Source organism: Vespula vulgaris, chromosome 6, assembly GCF_905475345.1.
Source record: "Vespula vulgaris chromosome 6, iyVesVulg1.1, whole genome shotgun sequence".
Classification (NCBI taxonomy): Eukaryota; Metazoa; Arthropoda; class Insecta; order Hymenoptera; family Vespidae; genus Vespula; species Vespula vulgaris.
In genome coordinates this window covers 5,111,701-5,138,919 of record NC_066591.1, presented here as the reverse complement: position 1 = coordinate 5,138,919, position 27,219 = coordinate 5,111,701, and the positions used below count along the sequence as shown (strand labels likewise).

At 35.3% G+C, this 27,219-nt stretch overlaps 1 protein-coding gene across 2 annotated transcripts in view; it reads right to left on the bottom strand.

Annotated features, from left to right (window-relative positions):
• Positions 1-14,102, bottom strand: part of LOC127064728 (uncharacterized) — a 99,540-nt gene extending 85,438 nt beyond the window's left edge. The window contains exon 1 of one of the 2 annotated variants that reach the window (XM_050996232.1): positions 13,561-14,102. In XM_050996232.1, coding sequence (XP_050852189.1) covers positions 13,561-13,636 — 76 coding nt within the window. In that variant the 5' untranslated portion in view covers positions 13,637-14,102. The remainder of the gene's footprint in view (positions 1-13,560) is intronic. The other variant, XM_050996233.1, reaches the window with a different exon arrangement.
• Between the last annotated feature and the right edge of the window lie 13,117 nt (positions 14,103-27,219).

The following is a 27,219-nucleotide window of genomic DNA, read 5'->3' as shown; positions in this document are numbered from 1 at the left end:
TATCTATCTATTCTTTTTACGAAGTTTCTTTTTCGATGTTAAACCCCGACAACCGCTTAAGATTCCCTCTTCGATGCTAACTGACAAACCGTTTCGACGTAACCTTTCTTCTTCTTCTTCTTCTTCTTCTTCTCTTCTTCCTCTTCTTCTTCTTTTTCTTCTTATTTTACTATTTCTTTTTCTATCTCGAACGAGCGTCCGTCCAAGCAATAAAATTTGCATGGATTTTCTGGATCCTTACCGTTGAGAGTTTCTCTATACGAGTTTTCTGCTACGTTCTCTCTGTCTCTGTCTATCTCTCTTTCTTTCATTCTTTCTCCAAAGAGAAAGAGAAAAGTCGTGCACGTACACGGGAAGATCGCCGCGATATCAGCTCAACGTGTGTAAGGTGATATTTGCATGAAAGCATGAAAAGAAAATCAAGACAGTCGAGCTCTCGTTTTCACGTATGAATTGCATTGTAGGTCTAGAAAAACGATCGTCGACGTCCTGTTTTGTTGGTATTACTCTATTTCATTTTTAACTGTACTCTCTTTCTTTTTTCTTTTCGCTGCGAGGTATCAAACGAGAGATAGGACTAAAAAAAATTATGGTAAATATTACAGAATGAAAATTTTCATATTTGGTACGAAAGAAAAAAAATACAAAGAGAAGGGTAGTTAAATTCTGCGTTAAGAAAAAAGAAAAAGAGAAAAAAAAACAGTACAATTACGAACATACATAGATTTGAATAAATATTGAAAGTGGAGAATAAATGATAACTAAGATGAATAGAAAAATGAAATAAAATTCGTAATTGTTCTTTAAAGAGAGAGAGAGAGGAAAAGAAAAAAAAGAAAAGAAATCGATAATTTTTCGATGCTTTCACGTGTGCATCGATTCTAGATATGTTTTCTTAGCCAGTCTCGGGACCGTAATCGAATAGAAAATAGTGGATTAACGTTGGGAGAGAGAAAAGAGGAGAAGAATCGAAATACGAAGAATTATAGACCCAGTTAAATGAATGTGATAGAGAGAGAGAGAGAGAGAAAGAGAGAAAGAAAACGAATTCGAACGTCCGATGGTGAATTAAAGCATTGAAACGAGAAGTACCATCGCACTTGAGTTTTGTGAAATTCCACAAATTTTACTGTTTGCTTGACATTATTGTTCTCGACGATAAAAACTATTTCACTGATTTTTATCTCTTCTACGTTAATTTCTCATTTTTTTTTTTTTATTTATATACATAATTATCCTGCTATCTTCAGACAGGTTTTGTTATCAATACAAAGCCAAAGAGAATAATCGTTTTTCTTATCGAGAATTTTCTTCTTCTGAACGTTGATTGCACTAATTAAAGAGCGCAGTGACCCGAAAACTAAACGGAGAACCAAGGAGGTAAAGAAATCGCGTGAATCGAATGATCTGTGAGAGATGAGAAAAACGAATAGAAAAAAGCGAAAGAAGAAGGTATTGATTTGTTGAAAGAAAAAAGATCGAAAACGCGTTGATGTTTTTCTAAACTAGTCCATCAATGATAGGAAAAGGGAAAAATGGAAAATCTCTCTCATTTCGTACTTCGATTTTAACCGAACGAATTCACCTTTTGTCGTATTTCGAGCTTACACGTCATTTTGAACTACGGAACTTTCATATCAGAACGCCAGCTTTGCGAAGCGTTCGACTGTTCATACAAATACTTTTTTTGTCTCTCTCTCTTTTTTCACTTGATCCATTCAGAAAGCACTGAAAGAAAATTAAATCTAATGAGACGATTATCGCTTTATTCTCGACTATCAGCCAATGCATAATGTTTCAGAGAGAATGAAAACTCAATAACAAAAACAAGCTGTTTTGACAAGTCATCGACAGTTCGATGCTCGTGACAGATACCTTCAACATTTCTCGAAACGTAGATTAGCGAGCGACAATTGACAACCAGAATAATAATATTCGAGATCGGTTGGTGCAGATAGCAATTACAGGTCGGCGAACTGAGCAATAATAATCCAAATTAATCCGTACATATCGCGATTACAGGTCAACGACCTAATTAATAACGGCTGAAAACGTTCCCAAAGATGATACGAGAAGTTTGCAACTGGCGATGATTGCTATTCGATATCTTCAAGATGACACATGACTACATTATTACCTCTGCTATCTCACTTTGCATTTTATCTTTCGAGTTTAGTCACTATCTACTTTATTTGACGCACTATATTGAACGTTATATTGAAATTGACATATTCCCGAATTTGTTGTACAATAAACACTTTTTCGTGTTAAAAACTGTAGTAATTTTTTCGTTCATTCTTCAATCATTCTTTCGGAACCTTTAACCTTTTCAATTTTATACGGGTATTCTTTTATACAAGCATTGAAAAAATCGATATTAAAAAAGAAATCGATTAAAGATACAGTTGACCTAAGAAAAACATATTTTTATTACAAATATTTTTTTTTCTTTGTTATCAACACGATTGTCAGCTTATAAAATGTATACATACGTACATACTTTCATAATAACGTGATATAAGCAACTGTATATACGAATAAAAGTAATTTTCCTAAACTTTCAAAACGACAAACGAAACAAACGTTCGCATTTCGTTGAAACTTCTCTTTCGTATATTTCTTTTTTCTTTTTCCATCACGATGCAAAAGCCGTGCTTTAACCCCCTTTTTTTTGTCATTTCAACTCACTGCGAGCGACAGTTTTCACTTGAAAGTTTCTATGAAAATACGAAACAAAACGTCGGTCCGTTTTACGCGAAGGATCGGACTTTTGGAGAACATCCATATTATTCAACCCTAAAAATCACTTTATACTCAAATCCTATCATTTCTCTAATTCCTTTGAACAGTTTATCGTTCTTTTCCGTGGATCTACCATCTCATAAATCTCTCCCTCCCACTCACTCCCTTCTCAAGAGTTTTCTTTCTTGTTCTTACGAAAATCCCAATATTAAATCCACGAAGACCTTCGTCAAGTTCAAGGTCAAAGATCGTAAGCTATCAACGATATAACAGTACAAACATTTCCATCGACAATTTAATTCAATTTAAACCCACGATCAATCGATCGATCCATCGAGTTTATATCACGTAATTAATACGAAATGAAACAAAGCTTTCGGAAGCATAACGTTATCCTATTACTATCGATGGATTTATTAAACGTTATAATAAAACCTGAAAATCTTGTTCAATCGAATTAAATCATTAACGATACGAGTATTACATTTAATTCATAACGCTCCTATCCGTAATTATCCTGACACATACCAACCGAAGGTATTATCTCTTTTTTTCTTTCTCTCTCGTATCAATATATAATAATTTTATTCTGTTGCTTTCATCGATATTTAAACTCTCGGCACACTCGAACGTCTGATACCAACGACGAACGGCAAATATTGAAAAGAATAAAGATAAAACAGGAAAAAAGAAAAAGGGTACCACGCTTGTATCGTAAAGTAAAGATCATAAATTCTATTTCTTTTTCTCTTCTCTTCTTTCTCTCTCTCTCTCTCTATCTCTCTTTCCCTCTGTTTCTTACTTTCTAGAATTTCTTTGGAAAACTCTTGTAGAAGATACGCGTATTCGAGAATCGTCGGGTACATCTGTATATACACACCGGGTGGACGACAAATCAAGATCAGCTGGCTAGGCGAGGGTGCGACTCCGCTCAAACGAGGCCATCCACACTGAAATCGAGTATATCGTAGGCGAGTAGGCGATCGAGTTGGTATAATAAATAAGACTTAAGAGGGGTCACGTTCACCCTATCGATGCCCTTACACGTAATCTTGTACGAGCTTCGAGCCGTTCGGTTTACCATTTCTCCGAATATACTCCCTGCTAACCGTTTTGACGCTTTACGACGAAGGGAATCGAGCACGCATTCGGCATTGCTATACGACGATGAAGAAGCGTCGGAGAAAGCTTAAATTTATATTACGTCAACGAATCTTTTAAAAGTAATCCGTTTTTTGTTTTTTATTCTTTCTTTTATATCTTCCCGTTTCACGATTACATTTTAGGGAATTTCATACGTTACAATGTTTGTACGATCGAACTTTTATAGATTACTTTAAAACGTAAATTGATTTTCCATTAACTTTGTTAGTTAAAAACAATTGCGACAGTAAATGTTTTCAAACGGATTGTTTTTTTTTTTCGTTACGAGCGAACTTTTATTGATATCATAAACAAAATTATTTTCAATTATACTTTTGTGTCGTATTTTTCTTTCTCTTTCTTCTTTTTTTTTTAATAATAAAATAAGCCTAAGTTGATATTCTATTCTGAAATCGAATTAATCATTTCCATCAGCGAGGACTACTCGCGAAGTGACGAATTTAAAAATAGCGAAGAAAAGAGAAATCGTTGGAACGTTGCAGGCGTTGGTGGGAACGATCAATTATATGGCAGAACGGGTTATATCGTGAAGGAGATCAAATCGGTGCAATAAAAAGGACTTGAAAGTAGCGAGCTTTATCGATATCCTTACATATAACCGAGAAAGAGAGAGAAAGAGTGCGCACATATATATATATATGTGCCGACTGGGAGTTCCACTTTACGAGGAGTCTCAAAGTGGCGCGTATCGGTAATCGAGTAGAGTTCTCTTCGAGGAAATTTTTCTTCGAGGCTTTTCGAAGTCGAGAAAATCTCTAACGGATAAAGCCAAGAGGCCTATAACCCGTACGATGAACGTATATTTTATACATGTATCTACATTAAACTCATCTATTACGCACCGCAAAACAGATATGTTCCTTCTATATATATTATTTCAATATTTATAAATACTTTAAAAATATTTTCAACAATCACAAATCTAAACTTATCTATTAGGAAATAAACAGTATTTTATAATAACTAATGAATGATATTATATACAAGATATTTATATCGGTTTACATTGATTGAAAAGAAAAGAAAAATCATGAATTTTTAAGGGCTATCTTATCGTGTAATACTTCATGTAGCATAAAGTACATCTCTTTCGAAGGAAAACATTTTTATCGTCGACCTAGGTAAGCGACTTCATACGAATGGTTATTAATAGTATGAAATATGTGAAAAGAGTGTGCTAGTAGGAGGACCGCATCCACCTAAGAAAGATAAGTAAACCGAACGATTCGTTTCCTTTCCGATAACAGGAACGTCGTTCGTTTTAGAGTACGAAACGGAGTTCGACGTTTTCGCCATTCTCCGTTCGAGAAGCATTTCCAAGGAGCGGAAAGGTCATGGAAGGGAATTCCACTTTGAAGGGAGGACCCGAGGCAAAACGATAGACGATCCCGGTTCGATTGGAAGAAAATCATCCGACGACTAACAAACTAATTGACTTGATTTTCTCTCCTCTCGTCGTTTTAAGATAGGAAAAGGACGAGGAAAATGAAAAAGAGAGAACAGGTAGAAAAGACGTCTCGAAATTCGCGAGACCTTTCGGCGATGGTGGTGAATGTAACAATTTGAGAACTATGAATAAAGAAAACGGGCGTAGATTTGGTCCAGCTTTCCCATCTCTCTTTCTCTCTCTCTCTCTCTCTCTCTCTCTTTCCTCTCTCTTTCATCCAACCTTTCTCATCTTGCCATTACGACGAAAACTTCATCCGTACGGAGATCGTAACGAGCTCTGATTCCGGTCTGGTAACGTGGTAAGAGAAACACTCCGGAGACACCTCCAGCGAAACTCGCTTTCTTTATCTTCTCTTTCATTCTCCTCTCTGTCGTTACCATATACTGAATCTTTCTCATCTTCTCTCTCTTTCTCGAACACGTAATCATTCTTTTTCTTATACCCCTGACAGCGTAATTATTGCAGAACGAAGTTAAGCCACCTTCCAACTTTACGTATTTGTTTTTTTCCTTCTTCTCCCACCCCTTCTTTTTTCTTTCTCATTTTCTATATTGTTCCCTCTATTCTTTCTCTCTCTCTCTCTCTCTCTCTCTCTCTCTTTCGCGTGGAATTTTCTACTACGACGATATCTTCGTCTTCACCAGTTCTTCGAACTTTCTTATTCATGAAAGAATATTTGAAAAATCTGGTATCAACTAAAGCAAATCAATATCCTCAAAAGAGATCGATACGCACGTACATTCCTTTCGTTTAAATAAAAAGATAAAATTTATGAAAAGTACTTAAATGAAGAATTACTTAAATTAATACATCGAATCGTGCTTCTGTCGTCAATAATGTAGGCTGCCGAATAATTAATTTTGTTTAGCGAATAAGAAGCAATGGGAAGAGGTAACGAAGAGAGAAGGAAGGATGTTTATACATTCGTGTACAAAGTCGATAATCGCGGATTAATCCAGAAATCACGTCGATCGTTCGCGAAACTTGCTCTATGATCCTCGTGATCTCGTCGAGTGCATTTAATGCAGTTCGCCGAACGACTCATACAAAATAGCGCGATTAGTTTCCATATGGTGTCCCGCCCCTTTCCTCTCGATCCTCGTTCATCGATTCTCTTCGTGTTCGATAAAAGCTCGGAAGGATAGAGAGTGCACGCTCGATGACAGCACGTTAACGCTCTGTTCGTTCTTGCACGTACGAGCTCTCCACTTTCCCGTTAATTTCGATGTCGTTCGTTTCCTCATAAATGCACATTACTTAACACATTATCGACGTGTACAATTTTACAGAAACTGTGCACCGAACTGTGTAACGATTACTTTTCAATGATTTGATATTCTTCCGATATATGTAAAAAAAAATATTTCATGCTTATTTAATTTTTGTTGTATATTTTAATTATAAAATATGTATATTTAATCCGTGCGTAATTCTTTTTTAACGAGAAGATTTCTCCTTTTTTTCTCTGTAATGTTCTAAGAAAAGAAGCTACTATGCCATTTTCGAAAGAGGCTATTTTCGTCAGAAGTCTTTCTTGTCAGATCAATATGTTTGTTAGAAAATTCTTATATATTATTAAAATATATATTTTTCAAATCTACACGGAATATTTCATGATAAAATATTGCTTTTTTGAGCTGCAATATGCTTCACTGTCAATCTTTGCTTGGAAAACATTACTATCCGGGCGATCAATTTCCGGTCAAACATAATTTTTTAAATAAAAAAATTCCTACACCATTTTAAACGACACAATTGTAGTTTCAATTGCACGGAGAAATCTTTTAATAGGTATTTTTTTTTTTTGCTAAATAAAGCAATTTCGATGATAAAATTAAGAGAAAGTGTTCAGTTTTTAGCCTTTCTATAAATACTGATATTGATAAATAAAATTCTACGTAGAACTAAAAGCAATCTTACCTAAGACATTCTGTAAATATTTCAAGTCAATTTAAATCAATAATTCGAATTTTGATGTAATAATTTAGGAACATATTTTTGAGATCTCAAATATTAAAATATAAAGAAGAATATTTGAAATCATTTATTTCGAAATCTTTATAATGGCTCTACTTTTAAAAATAAAATTATCCACTTGTATCGAACTACTTTTATTTCTCTCTTTACCTCTCTTTCAATTTCGTCGAAAGAACAGCCAATTCGCAATTATTTCACTGAGATGAATTCACATTTCATCCATGGTTTGAATTGAAACGAACTGCCAATGGATTTGTACAATCGTTTCTCTTTGTTCCTTCTTCTTCTTTACATCCTTCATCTATTCCATTTTTCATTATTGCTTTTTGTTAAATGACTAACCGTTAATTAGAAAAAAAAAAATATTTAATGTCTCATTATCAAACGACGATTTGAATGCGCACATACTCTTTTCGTTCGATTTCTTTCTTTTGTTTTCGGAACGATACTCTTTCCACGATGTCCGCAGGGATATGGACGTTAACGTAACAGGAGGATGAGAAGGAAATAGAAGGATTTTTGCATTCATTTATATTCATTCATTTTACGTTACATTCATTTCGTATTCCGTCGGATATCCTCTCGATAGGAAGGAAATTTTTCGAAAGCGCCGATCGGTTTTGTCTCTCTTATATATGTGTATATATGCATATATATATATATATATATATATATATATATATATATATATATATAAGAATGATAGTTGGACGAAAATGCAGATATGATAACTTTGCGTAAATGTTAAAAAAAAATGCGAGCTCGTCGATGAGAAATACGAAAGTATACTTATGTAAGATACTTAAGTATATATTCAATCAATCGATTATTCGTTTTGTATGAACGTTTAATTCTTCGTATCTTCGAAACGAGATCCATTTTTATTCCATAGAAAGAAGAACTGAAAGAAGGAAGGAGTAAAGGGAAAGGAAAAAGTGAGAGAGGAAAAATAAGGTAGCAGCACGCATGGAGAAGTAATATCTTACCGAGCATACATAGTCAACGAGGTAAGCGATGGAAAAATCACGGCTTGACGTGACGGACGCGTCTCGACGTCGGACGAAAAGAGTAGATGAGAGAGAAAGAGAGAGGGAGAGAGAACGAAGTGCCAAAGGCTGACTGAGAAACGAGCGCTCGTGAAAACTAACGCTTCGCCGTTATAGAAACGTCCTTCGAGGATCAACGCGACTGTTATGCTCGATCGAGTTGAAATAATTCGATGAAAAATTAAGCTCGATTCTCTATCGAGGACTATCTATTCGCTTATCTATTATTTTTCGTTTCCATATATACGAGAGAGACTCAAAAAATTTGAGTAATGGAGGGTGTAGTAGGTAGATGGGAAAATACTAGTACAAATATTCGATCATGTGACTAATTATAAGTATACGTTGTAATTTTTAGTATAACTGGATCATTAGTTTCTGAAATATCGTTTGAACAAGTGATTCAATTGCGAGAAAATACAGAGTATGGATTAAAATTGGTTTTCGCATCGCCGTAGTCAAGTTCCTCGTTAAACAAGAGAGAACACCTGAACACCATTTTGGAAGAGATGTCTGCGGTTTACGGAGACTCGCTTGCCCTCGCAAAACCATGGTTTACAAATGGCGTAAACTTTTCAAGCAAGACAGTGAGTCGATTGAAAATGACCACTACCCGGGATAGTCCATTGAGGTCATATCATTTGACGTTGTCGAGAAAGTAGAAAAACTTGATTAATTATAAGTATAAGGATGTCGCAATAACTGGAAAGTATTATGGTGATCTGATATAACAATAAAAAAAAAGGTATAAAGGAAAAAAAGAAAAGGAAAATGGATCAATGGAGATTTTACTTCCGCAAGAAAAAGCGCACGAGAGCAATATTTCAATGATTGTTATTCACAACTGTGACTCCAAAACGTTGAATCACTCTCCGTACAATCCAAACCTGGCTCTGTTCGATTATTATTTGTTTAGAAATATGAAAAAAGAGCTTCGAGGGAAGAAATTTAGGAATCATAAAAAGAGTTTGCAATTTCGGCCTATTTTGATAAAAATAAAACATTTGTTTTTGTGAGTATGAATAAGCTAATTGAACGATCTGAAAAACGTATTGTAATTAAAGGAGTTTATATAAAAAAGCAAGAATTGAAGGTGAATTTTTATTTGCCTCTCTTCACTTTTATTTCATGAAATTTTTTACCTCTCCTCGTATACAGATTAATTTTTTTTAAAGCTATTATAGTACCTTATCGATATCATGCTGCATTGTTTGTTATTTCTTACTGTTTTTTTTACAAACAAATAACATAGATAAATCTATGTATCTTTCTCGCATACTGTAGCTTTATCTAATCGGGACTCCTATCGAAAGGATAGAAAATGTTTAAGCCTGACGTATTCGAGGCGATCATGTTCGATGGACAATCGTTATTGAAATAATACTGTAGATAAACAAGAACATATGAAGGATAGGAAGAAAAGGAAGAATTTAAAAAGCATCCGTCTGGTTCGAGCGATCGATTTAATCGGATCAATCCGACGCGTTTCGCGTATCTAGCTGGCAGCGACAAGAATGGCGGAGGAAAAAGTTTGAAAAGTCGATAACGTAACCGATCGACTTTTATAATAAAAGGAATAAGAACGAAGGAAAGAAAAAAAGAAAATGAAAAATAAAAAAAAAATAAAAAAAAGAGAGAAAGAGAAAAAAGAGGAAAAAGAAGAATATGAATAGGTATTATGATTGAAAATCTTATCGTTCAAGGGAAAATGTTGTTATTCGTGGACAATGTTGAATATCCACGTTAATTTCGTGCTTCGGGAAGTCATTTCTCTTTTCGTTTCGAGATTCAGAAGACTTTTCCTCCGGTTGAGTGTTAGGAAGGGAGGTAAAAGAATATAACAAGAAGGAGAAGGATACATAGATATACTAACTCGCGGTAAGAGTTTTGTAGAAAACAGAGAAAGAGAAAGAAGGAGAATACGAAAGAAACTCTCCACTTGAATACTAAAGAAGAATGAAATCCGCCTACTAAAATAGAGAAAATAGAGAAAAGAAAGGAACATGTAGTGTACGTGGTGTAACTCCATACAATATTACTGCGATTATCTTTAGTTATTTAAAAATCTAATAAAATTTAAAAAGACAAATAAAGAAAAGTTCTAAAAAAAATTTTATTATATTTAGAATTATGAATGTTACATTCAGGATAGGAAAAGAAATATAAAAAGTAATTTTCAACAGAAAGCTATTTCCAGTTGGTCACGTTACACGATTTACTTCCCATATATAACATCATCTCGCGTGATCTTATTGTTAGCTCGACTCTTTGAATTATACTTTGCTCGGATCGCACGTACCAAAAGAAAGTGTCGACAAATCCTCACTGTGATGGAACTTTAGCTCGATGAGAAGCAAGAGGTCGATAGACGACAACGACGACGACGATGACGACGACGACGACGACGACGTTAAAAGAAGAAGGATGGAAAAAAGGAAGGACCGAGAAGAAAAAAGGTGAATCGATTCGAGGCACGTACGTCGAAGGATACAGAACGAGTTGGAAGATGAAAGAATCGTCGCAAGCCAGGACGTGGATTTCGGATGGTTATTCGACTTTTTTTGAAACTTGGCGAGGCTTCGTACATTCGTAAAGAAGAGAGAAATATATATATATATATATATATATATATATATATATATATATAGAAACAGAGAGAAGTACAGTGATAATCAAGGATAAAACAGAATATAACCCTTGGTTCTTCTCTACGAAGTGAAGTAAACGTAGGACAAGTCAAGAGAGAAAGAAAGAGACAATGAGATGGAAGACGATGATAAAAAGGAGGAAACGTTGTTCCTTTTCTCTTGAGACTGGAGAGAAACAACAGAGAGAGAGAGAGAGAGAGAGAGAGAGAGAGAGAGAGAGAGAGAGAGAGAGCGACGAAAGTCGAAAGGAGTCTGGAAACAAAGAGAAGAGAAGATGAGAAGGTATCTATAAGGCTTGCGGAACAATCGCGATGCCTGGAGTAGTCGATGAGGTCTGTAAAGTTGCCATCCGAAGTACCCCCTTCATTAACGTAGATATGTATATACTGAGTATCCTTGCTGTGTCTACGATCATGAAGAACAGGAGGACTTCTCGTGGTTGTCTCGGCAAGAGGAGAGAAAAGGAAAAAGATAGAGATAGAGAAAGTGTCCTGAATACTCTCCGTCGGCTGCCTCGAGGAAATCATCCGAGTTCGTCTCCCTTTCCGAGTTTGATTCCGAGTGTGCTGGTACTCTTCTCTCTCTCTTCCTGGACGTCCATTGGGACAAAAATAGATCTTCGTAGAAGGATCGTCTAGCAGGATTTTAATTCAAAGGATCGCCGGACGAAGGCCGTCTGTCTGATGTCCGACGAACCGTACTCGACCCAACTTTCGATCTTCTTTATTCTCTCGTACATTGAGAAAGAAGAGAAGACATTGCTAGTATTTACTCTTCTTTTATCCTGTCTCGAATCGAAGGAAGAGTTTCAGGAAAAATCCAAAAGAGGTTCCTTTTCCGAAGTCAGAGATATTCCTTGAAAGTCTTAGATCGAATACGAATGGTTCAGCGATTTTCTTTCCCTTATTCTTGCACTCGAAGAAGTTATCGCTGGTGTTATTGTAAGGCGGAAGAGAACCGTGGCTCGGTTAATTTGATAAAGCAATTAGATGTAATTGCGAAGCGGCGTGCGCGCCAAGTTTAGTTGGAGGTTGCTCACTGTTATTCTCAACGAAAACGACAGAAAGAGAGAGAGTGAGAGAGGGAGGGAGGGAGGGAGAGAAAGAGAGAGAGAGAGAGAGAGAGAGAGAGAGAGAGCAAGAAAGTGAGAAAGAGAAAAACGAACACGGTCAGGAGAAATGAAATAATATAGACGCGGCGCCGAAACGAGACAAGGAGTGGGAAATACAATTACCGGTTAAAATCAACAAAGTAACGAGGGATGGGAGTGTATTCGATTAAGGTCAACTCGTGATTGGCCTTTCTGAGTAGGAAAGGAAAAGTGGAATGAGTGAAGATAGAAATAGAGACAGAAATCAATGTCTCCTTGTCGTAAGGAAAAGAAAACTCCGTTGAGGTTCGAAGGAGCACGTTACGCAGATTTCGAAAAGTGCCTGAAAGATAGAAATATGAAAGGGGGAAATAGGAAGGAGAAAGAAGAACGGTCCGTATATACATAGATATCCACGTATGTATATACTTATACATTCCTTCGCACATTCACGACGATTTTCACGTAGCTCGCCTCGAGAAATCCTCGAATCCTATCCACTCGTTTTTGGAAGTTGTGGCGCTCAGTCTTGCGGAAGAGCCACGGATAGGAAAAAGCGAAGATCTGCTTCGGAAAATTCCAAGGATAGAGAGGCTATTGGATACAGGCCGAATCCGAGAGACGGGACTCAATAAGGCGTATCGCATGAAATATGGAATGGAAGTGGAATTCCGTTAAGACGTCTACGAGAGATCGAGAGTGAGAGAATAGCTCGTCAGGGATTTCGAATGTACCATAATTCGTTGCTATCTTTATTAATAGGAACAAAATGTGTTTGAAGACGTCCGCATTCAACCGTTAAGAAGGTAAAGAGGAGAGAAAATATTCTAGAAAATCGAAGAACTTCTCTTCTCATTCTTGGTAACCATCTTGTAGAATACTTTGGGTTATAAAAGAACGTTTCGTAACATGGATGTATAGAAACCATCGAATTGCGAAACGAATTAATCGAATATTTTCTCGGTTTACGTTGATTCTAACGTATTAGGATAATCCCTGACAGCTGCGAATAAAATACGTGAGAAAGTTAGGAGACATGATGGTAGTAGCATCGGGAAGAGCTAAGGAGACCAAACGTTCACCGCTACCACCGGAGTTTAATTCCGGATAAAATCGTAAGAAGGATCGAACTAAGAAGGATTTCTTTTCTCGCCACGATCCATCCCGAACACCAAGCTCTCGTATCTCTTTTCGTCGTCCTCGTTCCTTTTCCTTTTCTTATTTTTCTTTACTAAAAATCCATTCCCCGATATCGTCCGTATCAACGAAATCCATAGACGTTTTAGCGTATCCCGAATACGTTCAAAATTGTAGCGGCAAACTTTTCGTCCCGAACACAACACAACGATCGATACCAATACAACGATATACGATCCGCATCCGATGAGAATCTATTCTCGAGATTTCGAAATTAGGCTCGATATCACATTTCAAAAAACTTACCCCCCACTATCAGCAGTAGATGAAACAGAGTACGTCGCACTTTCCCGCATTTCCTTCTAGTCGAGTCTTTATCCATCCTGCCGAGAAGTAAATCTTCTATGTTTACTCTCGATCGATCTTCCGAGTCTTCTCTTCCACTTCTTTTCTTTATCTTCAACGTTCACCGAGTCACCGTTCACCGTGTCGCGTCAATCGGCGCCTTTCGCGCCACCGACTGTCATCGAGATGACTCGACGATCGATGATGCTTCGATCGATTGTTTTTCTTTTCTTTTCCTTTTTTTTTTAACTCGTCTCACCGACTTTTTAACGATCACTTCTCGATGTTCGATAGATCTATAAGAACGTATGATCTCGTTAGATCACCACTTTGTTGCAACCAGCAATTTCGACTGGTAAGATCGATGAGGTGACATTAACACGAATAAACACTTAAAGTAAGAAAAACGATCACGATTAGCACGATGCGATTACGGACAAGAACGAGAGGAGGGCGCAGCGCGAACGCGATAGTTCCTGACTTGCAACTGACGAGGGATGCTGCACGAAGAGTTTGCGCCAGTTTTGCGCCCGCGCACAGAATCCTTACTCCCCTTTGCCCTGCCAGCCTCCCAGTCAGTTAGTCATCCCCCCAATCTCTCTTTCTCTTTCTCTCTCTCTCTCTCTTTCTCTTTCTCTTTCTCGTTTCTACCTTCTCTACCCCATTGTCTCTGTCCGGCTTACGCTCATTCATCCACCCCTTCCCCTCACTTCGCCTCGATATCATCCCCGCTAGCATTGCTTGGTTTCTCTTGTTCTCTCTCTCTCTCTCTCTCTCTCTCTCTTTCTCTCTTTCTCGTAAGTCTGTCTCCGTTACACTCTGTTCGCCGTCTTCTTCTCATCGTTCCACCTTTCTCTCGCGAGTCTCTCCCTATTACACTTTTTTTATCCCCCTTCACCCTTTCTCTCTCTCTCTTTCTTTCTTTGTCTATCTGTCTCGTCTTTCGGTTATCCCCTCGTCATTCTGGTCCATCCTCTTCCTTCTTTCCTTAAATTCCCTGTTCTTATCTTTCTCTCTGTTTTTCTCTCTTTTTTCCTCTCTCTCTTTCTCTCTCTCTCTCTTGCTCCCGTCTTCACCGCACATCTAACTTCGCGCGCATCCTTTCGGCGGCTGTATCTCAAACACTAAAGAGTTTCTTAGGAAATTGAATTGAATCTCACCCTCTTCTGTTTCTCTCCCTTTCCTTATTCTTCCTCCTCTTCTCTCTCTCTCTCTCTCTCTCTCTCTCTCTCTCTTAGTTGATGTTCGTTCCACTTCGTCCTTTTGCATCCTTCCCGTCATCACCTCCAGCCAGCTTCCCGCGGAACTGATTGTCTCGCCGTTAAGCGGCAATTTATATGTTAACAGGGCCGAATCGGTCGAGAGTCATGCATACATTTAAGGAAGTGGAATTTCTGTGGTAGAAGTTTTGCGGAGGAGACAACGAGACGAACGAGATAAAGTATGAGAAAGAGAGGGATAACGTTTACGTCGCATCCACTCGTACATCGACAGACAGTTTAACCGATACTTTACTCGTTACCAGAGGATAAGGATCGACATTGTCGCAGAGATTATACTGAGAGGATCGTTCTCTTTCCCCTCTCTATCTCTGTTCCTCTTTCAATATCGGATAAATGTCGATTCTATCAGGGAAAATACTGGAATCGAGATAATTAAAATCTAAATAACTACATTAAAAATTAATTTGAAGAAAGGAACAAAAGGAAGAGTTATTGTAACAGGTAGCTCTGTAAAAGCACAAATGACGCTGTAGAAATATCGTTCGTACGATGTAGGTGTGGGATTAGTATCTTAGCGATCGAATTTTATTGTAGACAAGAATAGAGAGAGAGAGAGAGAGAGAGAGACACAGATAGAGAGAGAAAGAGAAAGAGAGAGAAAGAGAGAGAGAGAGAAGTAAGAAAAAAAGAAACGTACGCACGAAACGAATTCAATTCTCTACGGGTGACGCGCGACAAGAAGGAGCGAGCGTGCGAATAGCAGGGAAGTTAAATTACTCCCACGTGAGGTGTTACTCGCTTATACAACATACGCAACACGTTCTTACGGAAAAGCTCGCTCGTGCTTGCGAATAGGTCAAGAAAGGAAAGAGACCGACAATAGATATACAACGCCATATATCACGTTTAGCACTATAGTCCGAGATAAGTGTGTTCCTTTAAAACGACTTACGGATACAAGTACGACACCCTTCGAACGCTTTCCTTTTGTCCTATCGATTTTTATTTCTTCTCTATTTCTCTTTATTTCATCAGAATGTTCGTATCATTATTATTTCATATATATAAAATAATACTATCATAAATATAAAATACTTTCATAAATATAAAATAAAACTATTTACATTCGTCTTTGAAAAAGACTTGAAACAAGGATTTTTAAGATAACAAGTAATAAAGCATTTTGTGCGAATTAAATAGTTATTCAATTTAATAACATTTCTTCTAATAAGAAAAGAAGAGGATAATATTTTGAAAAAAAATTGCGAAGGAAAGAGGAAAACAATGGTGACAATGCAAATTACTTTAATACGTATGCGGGGTACTCGAATTGACCCTTAAACATTAGCTCTGTGACCTTAGCCTCCCCGGAGGCTCGACCGAGGTAATCCCTTCAACTTTTAACGACTCGGGGACTCCGCTAGCATTTTCGCTCGGCTTGCATCCCTACTCGCTTTCATCTTCCTTCCCTTCTCTTTGCCGTAGCCTTTATTCAACAAACTCTGCTCTTTTCGACGACCATAACTATCTCTCCCCTTTTTTTTTAAATCTCTAGTCGTAACAGCTTCGCAGATGAGTGAAAATACTTGCTACGCAGTTAAACCCAGTCTAATTCTACTCTACGTTGTTGTCGTGATGATGAACTTACATTTTTTTTCTTTCGTTAGAATGAACGCATTAAATTATATCTCAGCTCGTATAAGATTTACGATACAATTTTCACGTAAAATGACATCTTTTATTTGATCTTTTATTTTCGAGTAATAATTAATTAATTGTTAAGTATCGAAAATAGTGGAATGTTATACGTATAGGTAGGTATAATAATTGTTAGGATTTTTACATTTTTTTCTATTAAAACGTGATTTTTTTCGTTTAATATCATTTTGCAGTCAAGAAAAGGGATATCTCTTTTTTAACATTTAATTTGATTTTCATCATACTATCATACTATCATAACGAAACTATACCGTTCCATTTTTATTTAATTACGTTGCTCTCTCCGAATTCTGCAACTTTGTTCTACGATATAACATTTTTTCATTTCACTCAATTTAATGAAGTAATTAGGTATTCGATTTTGAGACACAATCATGTATAGTTAATTTAGATTTAGATAGATGTCATCAAAAGTATCTCAAATATTTCTAATATTGGCACAGTCTAAAAGTTATACTTAATTTCGTTGAAAGCATTTCTCTCTGTATTGTAAAAGAGTAAGGTCGAAGTTACGATAACGAAGTAGAGAAGCCATACGTTCGCGCCGACATTCCTGCTGCGTTTCCGTTGCGTTCCCGCTGCGTTCCCACTGCTTTTCACGCTGTGCCACCGTTTACCACCCGTAGTTAGTTTCATTCCTTCTTCGTTTTCAACCTCATATCCCCCCTCCCACATATCCGTTCGACTTACATGAAACATGCAGTCGAGAATGAAAATAAATCATTCATTTCGTAGTATGAAAAACATCGTGAAAAACATTCCATGAATTTTTATTTGATTCGTAATAATAATAATAATAATAATAATAATAATAATAATAATAATAAAAATATTGATAGAGTAAATAATACTCGATATATACTTTATTTAGAATATGGTGTTCTACGAAACGAGCGTTCGTGTGCGGCTGGTTTAAAGATTCGGCACTGCTGAGCACTTCTCGTTAACGGCTTTAAAAGTTCCGATTAAACGGAAAATTGCATTAAATCCGATGTTCGCCGCTCGGAACCTTTTACGACTACGCTCGAAAGATCCGATCAACGATATATCGATCGTACCAAATGTATTGTACTATCGCGCGATCAAGTATACGAGCTAATCTCTGCGTGAAACTTTAGAGAGCAAACAGACATTCCATGTTCTCTACCGAGTATAGAGAACTGCAGATTTCGTGAAACACGTTACTCTACGAAAGGTATTCTCGAATAAAGGATTCGTTTGCTTTTTTCTCTTTTTTCTTCCTGTTCTTTTTTTTTTCTTTGAAAAGTGATTATAAATTCTTTTTTCTTCAAAACTGAGTCTCCTTCCTCGAGAATCTTTACGAATTCTCGTTTCGAAGATATCCGACTTTGAAACTTATGTAATCCTTGAAACGGAACTGACCTATCACAAAGTGCTTCGTCATGAAAGACAACCCGGAGAATTAATGTAGGTCGACGTAGGAATAAGCAAAAACGTAAATCGTGTAAGTACATCAATGTGCAGGAATGATACAAATATGTGTATGACTTATCTACTACGTTTCTTATCCTTGTTTTCTTCTACATCGAAGGATGTCATATTTTTTGTCACTATGAATACACATAAATAATGGACAAAATGAAGGTAATCTTATTAAATTGTATCATTCTGATTCATGTCGATTATGTTTCTTCTCTTCTTTCTTTTTTCAAGCATTGAGGAATATTTTTTTGTTTGCTTCTTTTTTTTTTTCTTTTGAAATTCTTTCTAACAAGGAAAAGTTGTTACCAAATTGTATTTTATTTTGCATCGTAGTTACCATCGATTATAAAAATATTTCTTTTTATTTTAATTCGAAAACGCTGTTGTTGCGTTTCGATCTCTTTTCAATCTCAACAAATCTGTTATTAAAAGATAAGTAGTTTTCAAACTTAGATGGACATTAAATATCTATTAAGTATAATTATTATAAATTAACAAACAATTTTGTTGAGAATCTTTTTTACTATGAACGTCTTCATACTTCATAAACCACGAGAAAATTACCATCATTATCTCGTTTCTAAATATATTTCATTAGCTCGTAACATCTTTTATAGATATAAAAGTTACTGGCATGCATTAATATTCTTCGTTCGTTGTATTTATAATAAGACTGGTAAATAACATAAAATATGAAAAACGAAATTCCGCAAAATGTAGAGGAAAACTCAACTATGCACCACTTTTATCTACTTGTCTGTGCTACTTGTTGTATATTTATACGAAACATTGAATTATTTTGCTTTTTTTCAGTTATCTTTTATTTCACAGGAAAAGTACACTCATGGAGATGTTCGATATTATCAAATATTTCCAATGAAAATATTTGCATCGATTCTTTATACGTGTTATGAACATTTTTAAATTAAAATTGCCTTGAGAATAACATAACTATTTATTTAATTAATTTCATATCGCCGAATGAAAGCAAATGAGATTAATTATTTTTTCCAGATAAAATCGTATTACAAACTCCAATTAAAAAGTACTGGATTTTTATACAATCAATACCAGACTTGGTTGCGTTTTTTGATTTTGATGAAAACAAAACAGATATAATTGTATGTTACTCGATATAAAGAAAGTTCAAAGTTACAAAGTTCAAATTAACAAAACTAAAACCTTATCGGTTTAACACGACGTTCCTTCTGTTACGAAGTAACTGCAACTGATATGCTGAATAAAACAAAAGAAACAAAATACGAAAGAAATAAAAGCATAGAAAGTTACAATGATAGGTGACAGTCTACGATAGACATATTTATCAAAATATTTTCCTATAGAAAAAACACGAAAAAAACAACGAGTATTTAAATATATATATTAGCAATGAGAGTATTTAAAATGATACTAGTTAATATTATTAATAATATTAATATTATACGATATACATTCATAATATATTTTATTAATGATATTATAATATATACGAACGAATTAATAATTTTAGATAGTTAAGACCGGAAGGAAAAACATTAAATAGTCTAACGGAAGAGTACCATTTCTTCTATCCTGATAATTAAAAGGTAATTCTTGATAATATTAATCGATAAAGTTTATCCTTCTTGAACTCGAAAATGTAAATCGTCGTCAATCAATTGAGTCAGCGCGTGAACGAAAGTCGATCGCAAAGAGTAAATAGATCCTCGTTCACTTCGTGTATGAGTCATAAAAAATGAAAAAAAGAAAAACGAGAGAGAGAGAGAGAGAGAGAGAGAGAGAAAGAGAGAGGAAGCAAGAAACGAGTGCGAAAGTTACGCTCTCACCGAGGCGAAAGTTCAACCTCAATTAGCGAGTATGTATGCAGTCTCCTTTATCTTTGGACGGTGACCTACTTGGAAAGCACGGTGCCACTTATGCATCGTTATTCGAGGGTTTCGCGACGCTACTTGCAAGTAAATTGAAACGACGCCGTTATTCGTTACTCCTTTATGCAGTTTATAGGGATAAGGGATAAGCTTGGATCGGTGAAAAGAAAAGAGCATTGATCCCATGGGGAACGTTACTACATGGTGAAAGAATTCTCGATTCTTTGGAGTCCTTTATATTACGATAGGTATGTTAAATTTTAGATAATTCAATTTAAAGTTGGAAATATTAAAAGAGAGAGAGAGAGAGAGAGAGAGAGAGAGAGAGAGGCTCATTAAATCGAGAACTTTTATTATTACTCGCTCGGCCGTTCGGCTTTAATTCGTTTCGCAGAGGCACCTTCGAAAATCGATGCTAGTTCGTGTGAAAAATATTGTGCAATGAATCGATGATTAAGAAAAACCGATCCCTAAGCAATTTTATCCAAAAAAATATTATTCGATTGGTTTGAATCAAATATTATTACTATAGGCAAAATCACAAAAATGTTTACTAATTTTCTAAATCTTCATTCACCAACCATGAATCGCGTCTTAACGGTTCAATGAAGTTTAGGAGTTTCTATTCGTCGTGGTTGAATATATATTTTATACGGAGAAAGCGTGTGAATAAACGATGTGTAAGAGTGATAGAGAAAGAAATAGAATTACGAAGTGCATTTAAATAGGACTGATTGCAGAAAACTGATTATAAACTACGAAGTAATTTAATAATTTAATCTGAGTGCCAAGAAAAAAGAAAAATTATTTCTTCGAACGAAATTTGATTTATTTAAGGATACTTTTGTCATCGAATTGTAAAATAAAAACGAGAAGAGAAAAAATGTTCTAACGAAATCTTAAAAAACGTAACTACAATTACAGGAAATATGTAAAAATTTATTCATGCTCGAACGTGGACACATACAAACGCAAATTGTTGTTTCATCATTGATCCTTTCATAAAGATGTCATTACAATGAAATAGAAGAGATATTCCGTTTGTACGGCATAAAAATTTGTCATTCGTCGTTTGCTCGAGTTATCTCCCAAAGCGTATAATCTACAGCAACCCTTTCAAGCATTAATTTTTCCCATTAGCACGAAATGAAAATTATTCGCACTTAGTAACAATCACCGGCAGCGTATTAATACTCGATTGCATACGCGGGTTAAAGTATTGATGCAAATTTCGTGAAAGATACCAGTATCACTGCTGAAAGTCGAATGTTTTATTTATTGCTTCATTATATTTTAAATATGCGGTACGTATTCGTTTATGCAACGAGTGATGTTGTTATGAGACAAAAAGAAAAGAGATCCAATACGTATTTTTCAAGAAAGAAAAATTAGTTGATAAACGATGTCTATGAAAAAAATAAATCGCATCGAACGATTATATATTTATTAATAATAATATTCAGCTTTGAGTTTTCAAAAGATTTGTAGATATTTAACAAACCGGTGATACAGAAATTTATTACTCTTTCAACTTCCCTTTTATTTAAATAAAAACTCGATCTTTTAAATAAATATTTTTTTTTAATTAGATTAATAAATATGAGAATAGTATTAATATCATTTTATTTTTATAATAAAAGTAAACAAGAATGTATTACTGTGAAACCATTATTATTGTTACGCGTAAAATTCATAAAAATTTCGTGACCTTAATAATTTTTACGTAACCCATCAGGAAATCACGAGCCATAATTCACTGTCACAAACTTCTTTACTCTGTATTAATACGCACACGTTATGCATTTATACTCATTTGCCATATATTTTCAAATAGGCACTCATTCTCTGTGCAATCGTTAAACGCAGTAGAGTAATTCTTTTCGAACTCTGGATCATAAGAAAGACGCTTTCGAAGAGTAGTTCATTCAAGCGACATAATAAAGTATCCGAGGTGCTTCGAAAATGGATCGATCCCGCCTACTTTTTTCATTTTTAATATCCGCTCTGATTGTCTGTAATATAATGGACGACACTCATTGAATTAATTGTTTTTCGCGTGATATCGATACCCTCGAGGTGATAAAAGGATGGAGCATGGACTGTGAAAGAGAGAAAGCGAGAAAAAAAGAGAGAGAGTGTGGCGAGAATAGAAACGTAAAAAGCATTTTCTCTCTCGACTAGCTGACCGGGAACATCCCGGTTGGAGCCTCCCTCCAACCAGTAGCGGTCGCGTTCGCGTGTCCAGGCCAAGTGAATTTTTAAAAGCACTCTTATCCGCCCGGATTTCCGGCTGGTCGCCGAACGTGAACATTTTTTTTTCTATTTCTCTATATCTCTCGCTCACTCTAACATATAGACCATTGCCACTCCATAGACAGTTTCAATATTCGTCATGCGTCGTTGGGGGATTTCGATGAACCCTACGAAAACAATTGGTCGACTCCTCTAATCACTTTAGTGTTTCAGCTTACCGATCGCACGCAAACGTTTCCGGAGTCACGCATATTTCTCTCTGTCGCTTTTTTTTTTTCATTTCTATCATTCCTTTTATTTTTTTCTTTTTCCTTTTTTTACAAACCTTTCCCCAGATTGAAACATAACGGAGGGACTCTTCATGAGAAAAGAGAAAAAAGCATGAGAGTGGCTTTGTCCCGTACTCAGAGTGATGAAGCATTCATATTTTAAAACTTTTGTGAGATGACGCGTCTAATCGTGGAGTTAAATGGGTGTAAAGGAAAATGAATGAAGAATCGCACTTGGCGAGCTTTTGTTTTCTATCGCGTTCTTGTAAATTCGTGAGTTTGAACAGGGCTCAAGTTCGATTATACATATAGATGTATATGCGCGTATCTACAATGTCATCATCATCTCAAGCTAAATCGAACGATCATTGTATGTAACGTTTTGTAAAATAAAGAAATAAAAAAGAACGACGCACGTGTACCGAGAGGGGCTTTGCGTCAGCCGTGGACAATAAAATTTCGTAACATTCGAATGCGGCGGACTACGTCAACGTCGAGAAAACGAGAACCCGAGATACGACGTGACCCTTGGAAATGCGAGAGATAACGAAACTGAATTTATTTACGTTGGATTTTTATAGTACCACCCTTGTATATACAGGGTGTCCAATTTGACTCGATTGTCCGCAATGTATCCATTCCTTTGTACGAATGAAACAATGAAAGAAATAAAAGGACGTAACAATGAAATATTTATCTCTACGAATTAAACAATTTCTACCTTGGGCAATTTCTTTTGTTATTTATCGTGCAAGAAAAGATATTTTAAATGTCTCCTTCAAAAACTATTAACCTCCGAATTTATCGTGGACAATTCTTCTTTTTTCTTTTTTTGAAGCAAATAAAATTTCAACTTTTTCGGTCTGTGATAAAAACCTTACGGAAAGTCGGAAGGCCACATTTCGACATGCAATAACTTCATAGCGTGGCAATAAAGCAGAAAGACGTATAAAAGGTGACACTGTTAGAACGTACTATACATCTATCCTCGTACTAGATATCTACTCTCGATCTTTTTTTATAAATGGAGATTAATAACTATCGAACGAACGAATGTAAATATAGCAACTAATACTCTTATGTAGTTTCTTTTTCGCTTGATATCGTGTGATAAGCAACCCTCTTATTTGCTTCTTTCTCTATGGTCTCTTTCTCTCTATTTTCCTTCTACATTCTCGTATAGAGCGATTTATTTATTCGAAATTCTATCGTGTAAGGCATATAGACCGTACTTCGGCAGGCTGGTTTATAGATATTAAGACCGGTCCATGCTGATACGCAACACGATATCAATGTGCGCATGTACACGTATATGAGAACATATAGATGGCGGCGTATGAACACGCCCTCTCATATGCGACTATACACAGAAATATACACGGACACAAAGACTCATAGACATCCTCGAAACGGTCGATCCGATGAAATTTACGTGCGTGCGCCTGCTGAGATTACGACGGGGTCTTCTCCCATCCGAAAACTCCTATTGCTTTGACCTCCTAGTAAACATTTTATAGATATAAGCGAAATAGATACGATACGCTTGTATATGTGTATATATATACATATACATACATACATATATATATATATATATATATGTATAAGGCAAGAAAATGCCCGATAGCCATCGAATGTAATTTCATTTCTGCTGTTAAACGAGAAATTTAGATCGCGGACAAATTAATTGCTCATACGTAATTCGTTTAATTATCAATTATAATATATAACAACGACGAGTAGGAGATTGGAAAATGTCAATTGAATTATAATACTTTCGTTCGGGGCTTAACGATTTTGATAAAAACATAAAATACGTTGTGCAGTATTGACGAAATGAAAACGTTAGTTGTTAATTAATCATCGAATGCACGTAAAGATTTTTTCAATAGATCGACGTCATCGGAATAGCGGATTTTTAAAAAAAGAAAAGAAAAAACATATTCGTTTATTAACAAATAATATTTGATTATTGCATTTAGTATTCTACAATCTATAACATATTTATGCAACGAAATAAAAAATAAGAAATATATTCCTTTACGAATCAAAATAAAAGAGCTCGTAGTCATTCGTATCGATTTTCCTAAACATGCTCGTTTTCTTTGCACTGTAGTGTAACTGTTAGAGAACAATTATATTTAACTGTATTGCAAAACTGGTTACGATTTAAATTAAAAAAGAATGAGATAATTACTTTCGTAGATATTCGAAGTTCTCTTTCACTCGAACTTATGAAAATTATCTTTTATCCATAATCTGCAATGCGATTTTCTTCGAATATAATATCACTGTTAATAAATAATCATATATATATATATATATAGATACAAACATACATAATTATTTATATATTATTTACGTATAGAGAAATAAATTGTGTTTAAACATAATCGGTTTTATTGACCGAGCATATTCTTCATAAGAAATCTAATACATCGCCTTTCATAAAATGTATATAAAACGCAGGTGCTGCGTTAGCACGTCGCTGCTTTTCATGGTGGTCACGCGGACATTGTAAATTTCATAAAATATTGATCTCAGTCCGCACATTTTGCTCTTACGACGTTGGTCGTTACGTTACTACCTACTACCTTTGCGTTAATAAAAACGTCAAAATTATGAAAGTCTACTGGAGTGCACGGTGATTTCTTATGTTTTTAATTGTATCGCGAACAAAGAACTTTTGTTGGAATCAACGAAGGAATGTTTTTTTCTAATACTATCTCTCTCTCTTTCTTTCTCTTTCCCTCTCTCAAATGCATCAAGTCAAGGATGATTATAACGATAGCACATGAAAATTATGATGGTAACGTGTTTTCAAGTGCAGATGACTAAAGAAATGAGTATGTTCGATAACGAAATGGAATTTTTAAAAACTCTTCGAAATGCTTCGCGCGTACGATTTTATCTATGTAACTACAACATAGCGCGTTGTCTTCCGCAAGTCAGATAGATTCGTTATATGGTTACGCTATGCGAGCACGTAAAACACTCTTTTTGTAAAATCTCGTTCGTGCTCGCATGTGAAATTGCGACGCGTCACAGAAATTCCCCGTTTTAGTTAATCCGACAGCACACCGATATTCACACATTTTTTTCAGCGGGCTTTAAACGGAATATCGTAAAATAATAAACCAATGGTCTATCCAACAGAAGGTTTTTTAAACTTTTCATTCCTGCAAACTCGTAAAATAATGTATTCACTGTGAACGGAACGCATCGCCGACAATCGGAGTGCTTACGATGCCCGATTACTTTCTCTGTTCTATAAACTTAGTAATAGGCTTTTTCACAGGAAATAAAATTAGTCTTCTAATTCTCTATTTTAAACGTCTCTTAAAAAAAATTATTTATCTATTTTTTTAATATAATAATTTAAAAGGATCAACATGTCGTTTCTCTCAATTTCAATATTATTTATTTCTTTTGAAAACGTTGAAGACGATTACTCGATCTTTCGCTCAGAAAAGTATTCTTTTGAAATTTTTGTTTCGCTATTTTTCATAAAGAAAAAGATCGTGAAAAACTAAGAGAAATTTGTAATACATAATATAAAATACAATGGCACAAATGCAACCAATGTTTACCTATTAATTGATAAAACTGAACAGATTAAGAAAATATTGCAATTGCTTTAAAATAAAAAATAACTTTGATACTTTTATTAGAAACGATGATAAAAAAGATATCTCTTATCGATAATAAATAATTTCAAAATAATCGACCCTTCGAAGTATTCAATGTTAGATATAAAATAAATAAATATAAAATAAAATGGACGTACATATCTATCCGCTTTCCGTATTTGAGCGTTACTTTTTTGATAGATGTATACATACGCTCTTCATATTTGAGTACTACCCTTCGAGTATATTTCCAACCGTTCGTATCCGTGGAATAATTTCGTACGGAAGACCATTTTTCGTTTTCTTTCTGTAGTTATTCGTTATTAAAAATCACCTTCGATTCTTTTTTCTAGCAGATATGCATAGGTATATATGCATATGTATTTATTCGACGAATTTGAATCGAGAATAAAATTTGATGAAGTTCTTGGATGGAGTTAAACTTTAATGTCTTCAAAAATTGCGTTTAGTCATTCTAAACGAATTAACGTCTTCTTTCCAATCTATCGAAATAACGTTGGTCCTTTCAATATTGATCGATCGATTATGATCAAGAAAATATATTCCTTTTTATGTAAAGTCATCACAGAATGTAAATATTTTCGTTCGCCTGTTATCAGAAGATGTCAAAGGTTATCCTTCGCTTGGAAAATATTACTGACATAACGAATGATCGGGAAAGTGCGATTCTCAATGGCGAGATGCCAAATTATCTCAACGATTCGCGAGTGTCATTCGGTTAAAGTCGAGAGAAGACGGCTTTTGCGAAATGGAGGGGGAAAAGAGAGAGAAAGAGAGAGAAAGAGAGAGCATACAAATCCCATTTAAAGTGAGAGAGGATCGATAATATGCGAGATGCGTAGTCTTGCTCCGATAAAAAAGAGAAAAATCATTTACTTCCGAGAAAGCATCGTAAGCTTTATCAAACTATTTGTTTATTGAAAAAACTAATTAACTGAAATTGTCCCGTCGTATCGAACGAACGGCAAATCCGTGAGATTTTAATTAAACTTCGTAATTCATTCGGTGTATCATATTTAATCAATAAAACTTTAATTTTGATCCAAATAAAATAGTTATACTTACATTTTATTTGATATTAAGAGAGTTTGAAAGAGAGAGAGAGAGAGAGAGAGAGAGAGAAACAAAGTGAGAGAGAAAAAGAGAGAGAGAAAGAGAAACAGAGTGAAAGAGAAAGAGAGAGAGAGAGAGAGAG